Raw genomic sequence first — 16087 nt, 5'->3', positions numbered from 1 at the left:
AAATGAGTTTGGAATCCTACTCTTAGAGGGAGCTGGGAATTTAAAGAGTTGCAATGCCCACCTCATCTGGAGGGCTCCAGGTTGGTGAATGTCACTTTGGGTAACCTGGGCCAATAACTCACCCATTGTTTACAGAAGCTGTTGTACTGCTTCCTGCACACAAACCTCCCCCTCCCAAGCTGGTGAAAAATGAGATACATCATGCTGGTTGAGAATTATAGGTGCTGTAGTCCAGCACATCTGGAGAGCACCATTACTGGAATAGGTAGAAACAGATGTAATTCACTGCTCAGTTTTAAGCAGCCACTCTTCACTCAGACAAAGGAAATGATGCAGGTAGGAAGAAATTCTATGTTAGGCTAGGTTACTTGGGCAAGCAGCTCAGTCTCATCTCTGGCTGTGGTTGCTTGTCAAGATGTCACGCAGGGAAGGGTCATTTCACGTGGACCTGCCCTGGACCTTCCAGTGTGCAAAATATCCCTGCTAATTTATGTGCCAGTCACCTCCTGTCACCAATGATATCTTGCAGTTGAAGGCCTCTCCATGGTCATTGTGGAGAAACAGAATGCAGGATGGAATATGCCTTTTTTGGGAATCCAGACGACTTCCTTTTCATTCCTCACTTTGTGGTGATATTCCCCTATAATACTTTGGAGGAAAGCAGAGAGGAACAGAACTCCCAAGATAGACCCAAACACACATCCAAGGGTCACCTGGGGCATACAGGATTAGGCAACATTTTTGGCCATTTGGGAATGCGAGAGCATGTGGTAGCTTCAGTTACAAAATGGCTGCTGGTGTGTGTGTGTGTGTGTGTGTGTGTGTGTTCATCCACAAAATGGCAACCACAATGTGGAGTCCTTGGTGCTCTCTGAGCTCGGGTTATTTGGTTGCAGATGTTTCATTATCTGACTAGGTAACCTCATCAGTGATGAGGTTACCTCGTTGGGTAATGAAATGTCTGCAAGCAAACAACGAAGCTCAGAGGGCACCAAGGACTCCACAGTTGAACCCTGAGCTATGGATATTGTCTTCTATTGGGAACCACAAGTGACACGGACAATCACAAATCATCTGAGAGAGAGTGCTGTGGAGTCCTTAGAGCTCTCTGAGCCTTGTTGTTTTCTTGCAGACGTTTCTTTGCCAGACTAGGCAACATCTTCAGGGTGAGCACGTATGGCTGTCAAATGCTTCAGGCTCACACTGAAGATGTTGCCGAGTCTGGCAAAGAAACGTCTGCAAGAAAACAACAAGGCTCAGAGAGCACCAAGGACTCCACAGTTAAACCCTGAGCTGCAAATATTCGAGAGAGAGGGAGGGCGCAAATAAATGAGTTAGTAGAGCCTGGTGTTAGCTTTCCTGTCAGCTGCCTTTCGACTTAAGAATCTTTAAAAGAAAGTCAAATGGGGAAGAGGCCTGTTGTGACACCAAGAGAACAGCCTAGCGATACACTTAACCATGGTTTTCTGAAATAATTTGTCTGTGTCAGCACAACAGCCAGAATAGCAAATTAACCAGCCAGAGTGTGTATTTCACATTCATTCTAGTTTCAGCTTGTGCAGATCTTTGTCAGTGGTCATCTTAACACTGATACTATTTTAGCCAAAAGTTTGGGATGAAAGGCCATTCACAAGTCATTTGCTGTATACTATCTGGTACTTCCTTCGATACAGTTTGTGAAGACTGCCATTAATGAAGATGTTTGTGGCATTAAACACAGGACGGTTATTCTTAAATGTGGTTTTCCACAGGATGTTCTAACATGCATGACCTAGTATCCCCCACTACATTTCAATTGGGTTTCAAATCAAGGGCTTTCTATTTCTGTTTTCCTATCAATGGATGTCTTATTTTTTTCTTCTATTTCCCGGTAAAAACTGGAGCATTCAATTTCGTCTTTCAGCTGAAACAACAGTACAACCAGAGGTGTTCCTGAATTTCATGCTAACTAATGTGTAGAGGACTATTGTCTAAAATGGTTGGTTTATTCAAGAGGAAGCAATCCAGTTCAACATTTTCCTCTCCGTAAGTGTGCTACTCCGCTATCGATCCATACAGCCTTTGTCTCTCTTCCCCTGAAGCTCATATATTGGCCAACCTTTGCACAAGACTAAGATTGAATTGCTGAGAAATCTGGCTTCTCCTTAGTACCAGCACCCTGGCACTTCCCAGCCAGGTTGGGTTACCTTGGAAGCAGCAGCGGGCAGAGCACAGCTGCCAGCATCTGGGAGGACAGGAGCCACCCTTTTTCACTGAAGGCAAGTCAGGGCCAGGACAAAGACTACTGTATACTTGGCTTAGTTTAATTTAAATGAACTTAATTCTGTTCCATTCACATGATTACTCCCTACATATTAAACAACTTCCCTATCGGTCACATTAACAATCTTTATTTAGTGAGTGGCAATGTCTGGAAGAGCTATATGTGCTGCATCCAAGGCTTTGCGGGAAGGGGGGGCATGGTTTGAGCCCCTGGGCTATCACAACCATGAACTTATCAGAGTGGAAAATCTTAGTGTTATATCTAAACATGGGCTCCAGCTTCTTGCTCGTCTAATCAGGTCAGCTTTGCAAATCAATTCCAGATCGGGATTTGCTAGAGCGGAGACACACCGAGAGAGATGGGGCTGGGAATGAAGCTTAATCAGGCTCAGCAACCTTTTGATGAGATAGAGCTAATCACTCATGATAGCAGGGACCCCCACACACAAAGAGATGGATTTTGGCATTGTCACCTGAACTCTCAAGGAGATCTTATGAAATCTTGCTAGATTGGCCATTGCAATTGAAATGTTTTTAAAGGGCTGTTTTGAGTCTTATGGGCACCAGTGAGGGGTGCTACAGGCCAGAGAGTATCTGTGGGAGCTTGTTGCTGACTCCTGAAAAGCCACGCTGCTTGAAGAATTATGAAAATCAAAGTCCAGCACGTTCACAAGCCCAGGTTGAGAAATGCCTCGTGAAGCCTTCCTGTTCCAGTCATTTCTGGGTACATTACCCAATCTGGCTAGCAAGAGGATCCAAAGAACATGCGCACGCTGCTTTTTTCTGGTCGGTTGGAATCGTCAGCAATTCCAGCTTTGCATGTTCACTGTGGAGACAACTGTAGTGTTGGCCAACAACACCAACCAAAGGAAAAAAACAAACGGCATAATAGGGACATTTTGCTTCAGAGCCGAATGCCAAAAAAACCTTCACAGTGCTTTAATCCCAAAGGTTCTTTCTTCATCTCCTCCCTGCCTTGAAGATATTTTTTTATTACTGTTTTGTAAAAAGCTACTGGGAGTTAATTGCCTGTGCAATAGTCTTTTGTTTCGTCACTTCTTCGTGGCATGACAATATTTCTCCCATGCTCTCTTTGGAGTAAAAAAAAAAAAAGGAAAAAAATCTCCCACCCCATTCCAAGGAAATACTGAGAAGAATTCTTTGTCTTAAAATACACCTGGGTCCCGTTCTGAAAAAAAAAATCCTAATATTTTTCAGGTTGACTGACTTGGAGTGCATTGATAACACCGTTGATGTTTTCTTCTGGTACCTGTTGGGGGGAAAGAACAAAAGGAGGCTCAAGATAGTAAATTGGCATTTGGGATTGTTTCTCCTGACCAGATTCAGCCTATCCAGTGCTTTCATGCTCTGCTGTTCTGGGTCCCCATCAGGAGTGGGAGGTCCAAGGTGTCCCCCATGTTATGAAATACTTCCTGTATGTGAGGTATTGGGGAGGCCCACCTTGCTTGCCTTTTTGCAGAACAGGGCAAGCCATCTTGTTCTGATGGACTGTTGGTGTGGATGGTGGATATGGGCCCATCTTTTGGATTATGTTGCATTAGGTTAGGTTTATTTTTCTACCATGTGGTAAACCACTTCGACTTCTTAGAAGCAGGCAGTATAAATAAATTGTAATTCTTTTGGATTATGCTGCATTATGATGGCTTTATTTTTCTATTATGTAAACCATCTTGTGCCATTAGCAATAGGCGGTATAAATAAGTTGCAATAAATAAATCAAGTTTAACTGAAATGCAGAGCTCTAAATATGAGAATTCACAATGAGCCAATTTGGTGTAGTGTTAAGGTGCTGGTTTGGAAACCAGAAGATTGTGAATCCTAGGAATTCTTGCTTAGGCACAGAAGCCAGATGGATGATACTGAGCTGATCTCTTTTTCTCTCAGCCCAATCTACCTCATGGGTTGTTGTTGTGGGGAAGAGGAGGGAGCATTATATACAGTGCCTTGTATAAAATAAAGCTGGGATATAAATCTAATAAGTAATATTAACTAACTTAAGTGGGTACCATTATGTCCTGTTGTAGGACATACTTAATGTCTAATCTGTTTTCTATCATCTGTTTAAACATATCTCAGACAACTAACCATATAAACTTTGTTGCATGGAATACATCAGTCCACAAAGAATTTCTGATGATAGAAATGTGGATTGGATCCAGAAGCAGAGGCACTTTTAAACCAAGGAAATGGATGGTACCTAAGTATGTTATGACTCACTCATTTCAATGAGACTTCTGTATTTTGAATAAACCTGCTCCAACCCATCATTTTTAGATGCACATGTCTTAGTTGAAATTTAGACTATCAATAGATTGTCTGCATAGGAAAAAGAAAATTACAAACCACACCTTTGCATTTAAACCTGGCCACTGCTTACATTCCCTGATCTGGAGCACCCCTGTGTTTTCACTGAAGTGTGGGAAGCTAAGGAGAATTACGTAATGAACTGGCCCCTTGTAACTAAGGTAAGTGGAACAACTCCACACTCCCCCCATTAACGTTTCAAATTTTTTTCTTCTCCTTTTGGAAGGAGAAGATAAGCAGCTTATTGTTTATTAAACCAAAGGAGAATGATCAAAACCAAATGGGAATAAATATTTGGTGTTGCACAAGCAGGAATGACATATGCATGGAGAAGGATTCTACCTTAGCTTTCTCCCTTGACTTGATAAATTCTCAGCCTGGAGCTTACTTATGGGTAGATGAGCATTTAGTAACATGAGCCTCCATCTGAAGAGGTAGGATCCAGATGCAGAAGTTATCACATGAGTGAGAAATAGGTCAGTGTGTTAGTTTTGAGATAGGAGTTGATGGGCTTATCTCATTGCTATGGTTAATGTTCAAGGAAAGTAAACCCAATGAATCTAATCATTTGACCTTCACTATCTGAGATCATGTTGACTTTCTGCTGTTAAATATACACCACAGTTCCAAGCTGGAAGAAGAGGGTTATGCTAATAGCAAAGAGACTAAAAAAAAGACGAGCAATTTTGGCTTTTCTGCTTAAGCTTTTAATGGGTTAAAAGGTCAGGCGGTGGAAAGAAGCTTAATGTGTGGTTAACAGGAAAAATAATGGACACCCCCATGAGAATTAGGGGGGGGGTTGGTGGGGGGAGAAATACACAATACCTGGCTTGAAAAGCCAGTTCCATTAATTAGTCCAGGCTGTGGTGTCAAACAGAAGAGAAAAACTGTAAAGAACTTACGTAAAAAAAAAAAAAGAAAACCTCCCCATAGTGACAAGGTAAAGCAAATACTGTAGAGACAAAAAGAATTCTGCATTGAAACTTGCTGGGAGTGAATTTGCATGTGTCACACCCATGAGATTTATGTTGAATGAATGTGAAGTGAACAAAATTTGGCTACAGTTGGTTCTCCCTGGGGGGGGGGATGTTTTACATTTCCTTTTTAAAGTGCACAGTGTGGTTGAGGGTTGTTCTAGGAGGCACTAGGGAAGAAACCAGTGTTCTTCAAAGAGCCCCAAAAGAGCACACTTTTGCAAGTGTGCCTGGCTTTTTGGTTATTAAGGAAAGAGGAACAAACTCCCACAACCAGCACACACACTTTTCTAAAATAAATCCAAATTTCTAATTTGGATTTATTAGAAGTTTTTAAAAAATGGCAAATCAGTACAAAAATGGACAGTCATCCCTACTGACAAGGGCAATTTGAAAGGTTTTGAAGCTTCAGATGGAAAAGCCAAAGGTCAGGAGGGAATTTCATTAGGTAGCATGCCTCTATCAGCTCCATACAAATAAGCAACACAATGTCCTCTGGAGCCCTCCAGAATCTTGTTCCTTCTTATAAGAAAGATGGAAATGCTGAGGCTTAGTCAGGAAAAACATGTTTCCAGCATCTCCAGGTAAGGCTACTTCTGAATTGATGGGCAGCTGCTTACTGGTCCATGCAGATAAGCTTTCTCCAACTTGGGGTTCTCCTGATGTGTTGGCTAAGGCTGTCTGGAGATTCTCAATACATCAGAAAGGCAACAGACTTAAAAGTAGCACAGACATTATTGAACTCAACGAACTCACCAGTGCGTGATCAAACTTAAAAGTACTGATGTAGTAGGCAGGGATGTCTGCAGCAGCCAAAGGCTCAGAGATCTGGGCTACAATTCCACACTCATCTGGGGAGAAGAAAAAGCTCATTACAACTTCATGTTGGCAAAAAGAGAGCTGGCTATAGTTCTCCGAGCCCCAATAATGTCCGAGTTAATTTACAGCAACACTCTGCATAGAGTAGCCTATTCGCATTATTCAGAAACCTCTGCTTTATTTAGGAATCAGAAACCCTTTCAAGCATCATTGCAACAGGGATTTCAGCAATTCTCCCCCATCCCCAAGAATTTGTGAAATTTCAAGGCTTGTAAAGTCTGTGGCAGACCTATCTGGAAAGTTCAGGCAAAGCTAGTGAAATCTCGCCAGACTGGATCCATTTGAAACCATCTCTCCCCTCCCCCAAAATTAACTTTAGAGCTTCACAGAGGTCCACTTGTAAGTGCTGGGTTGTTGCCAAATTGGCCTCACTGTTAAAGCAGAGGCATGCCTTTGTTTCAATTTGCGTGGGACACTGGACCACATTTTCACTTGTTCTAAAGAGGATGTCAAATATAATAAACCGATATAAATAGTGACATGTGTTAGCATTTCTACCAGACCATTATTAATTTGGTGACAGGATGGACAGTTGCCTTCTTCCTATGGTGGCAATTCTTTTGGGTCCCTCCAGGGCATTCTGGAAAAATAAAACGGTGGACAGTTGCAGCAGCATCTCGGCTGTTTCATGAAAATGATATGATGGAAGATGCTAGGAAGTGGTTGCCGGAATCAGCTCTGAAGCAGCACAGAGGCAGCTGCCCTTCCCTGCCCTTACAGTCCTTTAGCAGCTACAGCACTTCAAGGCAATAGGGATAAGACGTGAATAATACATTCGAAGAGATACTCACTTTTGGCCCATTTGTCATCATCTGGACATAGATATATGGGAGGTGATGTAGCTGGGGGAGCGGGGTGCATAGTTCTGACACTATTTTTAGAGCAAGAATTGGGATTTAAATCTTCAGAACTTGTTTCCTGGTTTTGCAACAAAGCAAAGCCCATCCCTCTGTGTTATGTGCCTCAGTGAGGTGCGTTCCAGATGTTCTGGCCCAGATCTTTTACCAACCTACCTATCAGTGGGCGAGGATTATAGGAATTGCAGTCCAAAATTCTAGGAAACAGTAGGCTGAGAAATGAAGGGTGGACGTGGTTCACTTAACTTATATATGCTATTTCAGTCTTCACTTTTCCCCAGTGTGGTACATTCCAGATGAACTGAAGCTACAATTCTCAGTATTCAGAGCACCTAATAATCCAATAATGGTTGGATTATTTTGCTGACTTTCTGTACAGAAATGGTCACAAGCAATAGTAAAAACTTGAAAGCCTCATTATCACTGCACTAAGTGGTCAATTTACTCTGGCACTCTCTCAGGGGCCTTCTTCACCCCTGTGCTGAAGGAAGTCCCAGATTTATGTCTTCCTCCCTTCCCAGCTCTGTCATAACAAGGGCAACCTGGCATATTAGAACTGTCAACTGCAAAGAATGTAGCAATGACAGTATCACTGCCTCGAAACCTTACTTTCCTGAACTTATCCTGTAAGTAGGCTTGCAAGAAGAATTAATTGTTGCTATCATGTAAAACTACTGTGCAAAATCTGCCTTTTTCTTTCTGTCTCTGAAAAAGGGATGTTTGCAGAAGATCATCTGTTCCCTGCTGTGAGTTGTTGTCCCTCTCATGTTGGCATTTCCTTGGCCTTAAAGCATTTATGAACACAGGGGAGAGCCGTTAAGCAAGCCATATACAACCATTCAGGTGTAATGGTATGTGGGAATGTCCTTGGGAGACAAGACAAAGAGATGCTGCCTAGGGAATGGTCAGATAAGTGGGAGCATGGCCCACAGCTGCACAGTGGGCAGAGCAAGAGGCTCAGGAGGGACCCTCCCTAAGTTACTGGGCTGTAAAGGTGATGGCGGGAGATTTGTACTTTCAGACTTGTAAGTTTCTGTCAATGTAGCCTTACAATAAAGTAGACTTAGCTCATTTGGTTGTGTTTCCTGTCTGGTTTACCTGGGAAGGCTGACAGCAGGCTACCAAGTATATAATCTTTATGGCAAGGAAAAGGTAAGAAGAAAGGAAGGGCTGAGAGAACAGGGGAAGCCTGCAGACTTACTAATGTGGGATTTAATGCAACACTGTTAAAATGACTTCCACCAAGGCAGAGTAACAGAGGAAGTTTATATGCAGAAGAAAACTCTAGATAATAGGTAGCAGGCTATTAGGGCCAGCCCTTTTATTAGACAGAAAGAGATGACTGCCTCAGCTTATTTATTCAGGCATCAACTGGGCAAGCAAGAGGCATCATCTTAACCTTTTGCCCAAACACCAAAATATCTTCAGCTGGGCCTGGTTGCAATGGCTCCTAGCTGTGTGGAAGTCATCCAGAACTAGGTAACAATTAAAATGCGGTCACCCCAATCAGGCCAGCACAAGAACCTTCAATTCATGATGCCCATCAGCCAGCCATGCTCTTTTCCGTGCTACTTCATTCCATGGCTTCCCCCACCCCAAGTGTTGTCTCTCTCTGACAGTCAGTCAATATTCAGAGCACGCTTGGCACTTGCAACAGGGTTACTGGATTCCTCTGCTCCCCCAGCTTGCTTTTCAACATTTTTTTCTTATTAAAGTATATTTGGCGCTCCAGGTTCCTCCAAGCCTGCTGCCACTTTTTTCTTGTGCACAAATGATGTTGTTTTGGGCTACATTAATCAGAGATGCACAACCTTAAGTTACAGGGCCGCCCTTCCCCAAAAGCGCTTTCAAAAGTTGCCACCATTTTCTAATTCTTCACATGACCCAAGCTGACAGTTATGAAACACACGAGGAGCAATCCTATTCACTGTATTTAATCACTGTATTCAACTGAGTTGGCACTAAATCAAATTTAAATGTTGTCCCGTGAGTCCCCCAGCACACTATTCAAAGATCAATGTGGCTCTTGGCCTGAAAAAGGGTTATGTAATCCTAATATAGACATTGCTCAAATCTCAACGAGATCTCCATTTGGCCATGGAGCTTTCTGAGTCACCTTGGAACAGCTATTTTCGTATTGTTTGCAATGATTGGGTAACAGAACTGCCAATCAAAAGACATTAATGCAGGGTACCTCCTCCCAGTTTATATTTTGGGGCGAAGGGGGAACTAAGGGGAGATAGATTTGGGAGACTCTGAGCTAGCCAGGATGGACATCCTACAGGTAGGTTGCAACATTATGGGAACCTGCTTGCAACCCTTTTAAAATTATTCAGTAAAGTTAATGTTTAAACGAGGAATCCAATTAACCAAGTGACTGCACAATTTTATATCTTTCCCAAGTTCTGCCTTATCATGTTACCACAGATATATATGGAAACAGAGGAGAAAAAAGAACTTCCAGATGAGGAAAGGGCTTGATGATGACAATAAAACCAATTGATCCTTTAGAGATATCCCTGGGTTGATGGGAGGATACTCCTTTAATTTGAAGGGAGAGGAAAGTTCTGGCATTATCCTTTAAATAGCTTAAACTGGGGATCGATAATAGTCAAATTTGGTGTTTTCACCCAAAGGCTCCCATAAAAAGGCTTCCCCTTCATGAAAGCTGCCATGATGGACATGACCAGCCCACAACACCCTTTACCAAAAGGCAAACTTGGCAAGGTTGCTTCCCTCTTCAGGTCAAGTTATTTAATGGATGATAATCAACACTTGGACTACGTCTGGAAACACACAGGAGTCAGTATAGGTGAAAAGGAGTTGGAGTACAGGTAGTCCTCACTTAATGACCCCTCGTTCAGCAACTGAAGTTACAACGGCGCTGAACGAGGAGACTTATGACTGGTCCTCATAGTTGTGGCCGTTGCAGTGTTCCCATGATCACGTGATCGCCATTTGCGACGTTCACTGCCAGCTTTCAACAAGCAAAGTCAAAGGGGTCAAAAATGGTGATCACGTGATGCTGTGCTTAACGACCGCATGGGATTCACTTAATGATGGCAACTGGAACTGTGAAGTCCGTGGTGCTCTCTGAGCCTTGTTGTTTTCTTGCAGACGTTTCATTGCCAGACTAGGCAACATCTTCAGTGCAAAGAGGGAGTGGGCCTTGCTCTGTTTATATGGTTTGTCCAGCTTGTGTTGGTGGAGGTGTTGTTCTCTCCTTGGGAGATCCTTGATTGGGCTGTTGTTTGCTGCTTGGTTGGTTGACTGAGTTAATAGTTCTTTGATTAGGGTATATTGTGCTGTTTGATGGTTCATCTGGTGTTAATCCTAGTGTTAATCTTTGCATATCTGGGTGTTGATTGCTGGCGAGGAGGTATTCTGGTCTATTGGCTTTTCTATTGTCTCTTTTGAATGGTATGTAAATGTTGTTTACCTCTATGTGTCTGTTGATGGCTGCTTTGTCTGAGTGCCAGGCTTCCAGGAATTCTCTGGCGTTTTTTGGATTTGGCTTGGTTTAGGATGCTCACCGTTTCCCAGTTGAAACTATGGTTGAGTCTGTCCATGTGTTGTAAGATTAAGGAGTTTTCATCGTGTCTTCTGACTGCTAGTTGGTGTTCATGGATGCGCTCTGCTAGTCTTCTGCCTGTCTGTCCTTCCTACATAGTGGCTGTTACAGTCTTTGCACTGTATGTTGTAAATAACTCCTGTTTTTTCTTCTTGGGCTATTGGGTCTTTTGGGTTACTTAATATGTTTTGAAGAGTTCTAGCTGGTTTATGTGCTACGGTGATGCCATGTGGTTGCAATAGTCTGTTGGTGGTTTCTGAGATGTTTCTGATATATGGCAGTGTTCTCCTTTTCATAGCTTCTGATTGTTGGGTTGTAGTGGGTTGGGTGGTGAGGCACTTTTTGATAAAGTTGAGTGGGTATCCATTTTGCTGGAAGATGCTTCACAGATGATCTGTTACCTTTTTCTGGTGTAACCGGAACTGCCACAACTGCTGTCGTAAGTCAGTGTGGTTACGTGATATCTCACTTTATGACCGTGTCACTTAGCAATGAAGTTGCTGGTCCCAATTACTGTTCTTAAGCGAGGACTACCTGTAATACCTTCAGAATAATGAAGGTATCTTCATCATCTGCCTGGAGGAGCATTTAGCAACTGTGGCAGTTTTCAGATAATCTTCCCATAGAGATGTGGATGTGTTTCAGCAACAATAGTAAACAAAACAAAACAAAAACACAAAGGGAGAGCAGAGGGGTTTCTCTTGATCCAGATGGGGCAACAGAGAAAGCAGAGGGCCAGCAGCCAACCAGTATGTTACATACCAAAGCCGAGAGGTTGCCCTCCAATGCGAACCATCTTCCAGAGTTCTCCTGATGCACTTGTAAACAACAGATTATTAGGAAATCTAAACAAGGAAAGAGGGAGAGTAATGAGCAGAAAAAGAAAGAAATGTCAAAACAATATATATATAAATAGATGCAATAAATTCTTTGTTTAATAATTCAATGGTGACTGAGTGATGTCTTCAATATATATATATTTTGGTCTTCAGTTAACAGCTCTCGATTTCAAAAGATGGTTTAGTCCAGGAAGACAACCTTTCTGGATTGTAGGGTATAACTGGAATTTTGAGCCCACCTCAGGAAATGGCTCTCATGGGAAACTTGTCTTTTTACAAAATGGTTGTCATGGTAGGCATGGTTACTTAGAAAACATCCATTTTTAAGAACGTGAAGGAGCTCTCCTGAATGCTTTTATCCCATTCCAATCAATCAAATCTGTATTACCGTCATAGACCAGCATATATCCCACTCGAGTGGCCTAAAAGCATTCCTGAAAGTAAGTGTGATTCTAAAGACTGGCGTATTGATTGTGCAGCATGCCCTCTTTCTATCTGATTTTTAAAATAAACATATTTTAAAAGACCAGGAGAGTTATGGAGGCATCAAAGGACATTCCTACCACAGAATTAGCCTTGCCAGATGATTCTGGATCAGTTGTTTTTCATTGAGAGTTGGATGACATACAAGTTTAATAAATTGTTGTTGTTGTTTTTAGATGTTTTATCCCTTTATTCTTTTTATAAATAACTCAAGGCAGGGAACATACCAAATACTCCTTCCTCCTCCTATTTTCCCCACAACAGCAACCCCGTGAGGTGGGCTGGGCTGAGAGAGAGGGACTGGCCCAAGGTCACCCAGCCGGCTTTCATGCCTAAGGCGGGACTAGAACTCTCATACCACGCCTGATTGGCTCTTGGTCTGAGAGAGAGGGACTGGCCCAAGGTCACCCAGCCGGCTTTTGTGCCTAAGGCGGAACTAGAACTCACAGTCTCCTGGTTTCTAGCTTGGTGCCTTAAACCACTAGACCAAACTGGCTCAACTGGTTGTTGTTGTTTTTATTATTTCTGAATCCCACTCACTTTGAGGTAAAATAAAAACAAGGTTACACACTCTGAGATTGGACTAAGAGCTCCTTAATTATTCTGGGACTCTTTTTAGTCACTTCTCAACAATGCACATAACTTTGAGACATCCAAAATCTTGACAAGTGCTTCAGCCTCTATCAAGAAGATTTGTGATGCCAGTCCCAGTCCTTACCTTTTCTGCGTCTGTACATCCATCACCAAAGAAATGTATCCCTCAATGAGAGAAAAAGAGAAAAAACGAATGTGTTCAGAATCTTCATTGCCTGCCACTAAATCTTTTACTCTGGAGTAAAGAAAGAGTCAAAGACAATCATGGTTAGGTCCATTCATCTTGCACAAAGTCTACTAGATATGGACTGAGGCTATCAAATTACTGTTCCTAATTAATCATGGTTTGGAGATTTATTAATACTGGATTTATGGGTTCTTCCTCTGAGCAGTAGAAAGTTGAGGGGAGTTTTTCTAAACATCACTTCTGAAATTATGGGTCTAGACCCACCACTGGATTTCAGCAGTGCCTAGAAGAGCCCTGAAATCTATTTGTTCCTGGACAGCATGCTGGCTGGGGGAATTCTGAGAGTTGAAGTCCACCCATCTTAAAAGTTCCTAAGGTTAAGAAACACTGGTCCAGACCATGTTCCCTTGGAGTTGAAGAAAACATGGTATATGCAAAACAGCTCCCTAGAATCTCAGGATGGCTACATGGTTCGTGTATTGCAGCCCTACATGAAAAACAGCCAAATCTAGCTGTGCCTTCCCTCTGAATGGGTTGGATAACAACACTTGCTGGCTGCAGATGACTGAAGCTGTAGTCCAAGATATGTCCAAGAGGCACCAGGCTAAGGAAGGCTGGTCTAGTTTGTGGACATGTTTATTGAAGGAAGATCTACCTTCATCCCACTGCTATGAGAAATATTCCTAATGTGATTAAAATAAACATGTTTAGAAAAGAAAAGAAAATCCTCTAGTTGGAACATACCCATTGGAGTAAAACATGACATCCATAAGGAGTGTAGCAACAGAGGGAAGGGTATCAGGGTCCAGGCTGGTGACACAAAACATGTTACTCGGACTGGAAAGAGGGTGGATGACAGGCCTCTGAACTGGAAGAGAGGGAGACAGACAGCAAAGTCTAAGGCTTCATTCTTAATGAAAAGATAAAACTGCAGTATGGATTCCACCATTTCTAGCAGCAGCAGGATGAAAAAAATCTGCATTCAAAACAACGCAAACATTTTTTTAGAGAGAGAAAACTAGCATGACAGGGACAACATTTTCCTGGCATGCTAGTTTTCTACATGCAAGGAACATGGGGTATTCAACCATCCCCACATCCTGGGTTGCAGACCAATGGCAGATTGCACACTTGATGGTGACTTGCTTGTAGTGCCAGAGATTGCAATCCTATGCTCTGGGGAAGGCATCTTGAGGACTATATGGCAGATCTATACAGTATAGTATATCTAGGGACCCACTGCAGTGGATCTCCTTCTCCGCTTTCAGAGTGTATGGGTTGAGAAACAGGCCTGTCCTTGAAAAACCCTGTACAGGCATACCAGCCCTTCCACCATCATCACTACTGATAGTAGTAACAAAAAAAGAAGCACGTTGGGGAATGTTTATGATTTGCAGAATCCACTGTCCACCCATTTCCTTGACATGCCCCAACAAAAGGAAAACAAGTGCATAGGTTCCAGAATGGGGATACTAATTGTCCTTCCCTTTGGAGGAAAAAGAAACTCTTTTCTAAGAAAAAAACTAAGCTAAGAAACTCTTAAAAGTTAGCTGAAAAGTGGGATGAGATTGGTAAACCTCCAGGCCTTCACCTGTATTCCAGGCTGGAATGACACAGGCTGAATTTCACAGAAGGAAGGAGCTGAAAAGCCAGGATTCTTAGGCATTTACCAGTGCTTTTGTAATACAACGATGTCCCCCCAGACTAAGGGCAATCAGCTTCTATGGGTTGGATGAGAAAAGAAGCATTGACCCTGAAGTGGGACAGTTGAAGAAGGCAAGGGAGTCCTTACCCAGTTTTGGTTTCACAAATCCATTGGTTATCCCAAGGTTATCAGCTGCCACGGTCTCCCCATTCACAACTCTGAGGATGGTGAATTCAGAAGCCAGGGTGTGCATGACGAAGGCCAGGTCCCGTTCACGTACCTGAGGGAAAAACAAATCAGATCTCCTCAGGAGAATGAACACTGGTCAGCTTCCAGGAATTTTAACTCTTCATCAATGGAATCCATTAATCTGAGATAGGAGCTGGGAGATCTTGTAGATCACAAACATTTCCACTTTGTGTGTGAAAGCCATCACCAGGTTGGGCTGGGGCGGCCATGTTCGTATGACCAGGTCACTGCCCTGTTTCTATCTTTGCTTCAGCATGGATGGGTTGGCATGACATGCTCAACTCTCTGCCCTGGTTTTAAAAAAATGTAATTGCTGCCTTCACATAATTTGTTGTGCCTGAATAATTACAAATATTGTACGATGCCTCAACAGGATGGCCTGGTTCAAAGAGCACTGTGAGACAAATGAACCACATACAACCCAATTCTAATGTAATATAGACTAATATATTGTGCGGGGAGTCAGTTTGGTGTAATGATTAAAGCACCGGACCAGGAATGAGAAAAGCTAAGTTACAGTCCCACCTTGGGCATGAAACCAGATGGATGACTTTGGGGCAGTTACTCTTTCTCAGCCCTCAGAAGAAGGCAATGGCAAACTACTTCTGAAAATATTGCCAAGAAAATTGCATCTATTGATCCAGTAGACATCAGCAGTCCGGACTGACTTGCAAGCACACACAAAGACGTTGTGCAGACCCATCCCATATGTCCACTCTAGTCATATATAATACAGTGCATTGGTTCTGATTTTTACAAGAAAGGAGGTCATAAGTACTGTTGATAATGTGGAAAAATGGTAAGGCTGCAGTTATAGATGCTGTAACAGGAGAAATACTAAAATATGGGTGCAGTTTGCTTATAGTGTCGCCGTGTCACTTCTTGTTCAGTCTGCATTTTAATATAAACTTCAAAGATTACTGTGGGACTTGGAACACAATGATTCTTTGTGCCTTCATTTCACTTTTCCAAATGTTGCAGTGCAATTTTCTTATAACAAAATTGCTATGGGGGAGGGAAGGGAAGCACAAAATGCTGTTGGTCAGGACTCCTTTCTAGTTTTCCATTTCCAGCCACTATTCCTCACCCACAACAGGCAGATATTCTATCTCCACCAAGCGTTTTATTCCACTTTTCTACAGGTAGTCCTTGTTTAGTGACTGCCTCATACAGTGACCGTTTGTAGTTACAACAGTGATGAAAAAGTAACTTTGCGACCAAT

At 42.6% G+C, this 16087-nt stretch overlaps 1 protein-coding gene across 2 annotated transcripts in view; it reads right to left on the bottom strand.

Annotated features, from left to right (window-relative positions):
* Positions 1-1964: 1964 nt before the first annotated feature.
* Positions 1965-16087, bottom strand: part of CASTOR2 (cytosolic arginine sensor for mTORC1 subunit 2) — a 76666-nt gene continuing 62543 nt past the window's right edge. For both annotated transcript variants that reach the window (XM_063297427.1, XM_063297419.1), the window contains exons 4-9: positions 14764-14896; positions 13716-13839; positions 12909-13019; positions 11631-11713; positions 6318-6412; positions 1965-3532 (exon numbers count right to left, since the gene is read on the bottom strand). In XM_063297427.1, coding sequence (XP_063153497.1) covers positions 3467-3532; positions 6318-6412; positions 11631-11713; positions 12909-13019; positions 13716-13839; positions 14764-14896 — 612 coding nt within the window. In that variant the 3' untranslated portion in view covers positions 1965-3466. The remainder of the gene's footprint in view (positions 3533-6317; positions 6413-11630; positions 11714-12908; positions 13020-13715; positions 13840-14763; positions 14897-16087) is intronic.

Source organism: Candoia aspera, chromosome 1 (genome assembly GCF_035149785.1).
Source record: "Candoia aspera isolate rCanAsp1 chromosome 1, rCanAsp1.hap2, whole genome shotgun sequence".
Taxonomy (NCBI): domain Eukaryota; kingdom Metazoa; phylum Chordata; class Lepidosauria; order Squamata; family Boidae; genus Candoia; species Candoia aspera.
This window is presented reverse-complemented; position numbering and strand designations above follow the sequence as displayed.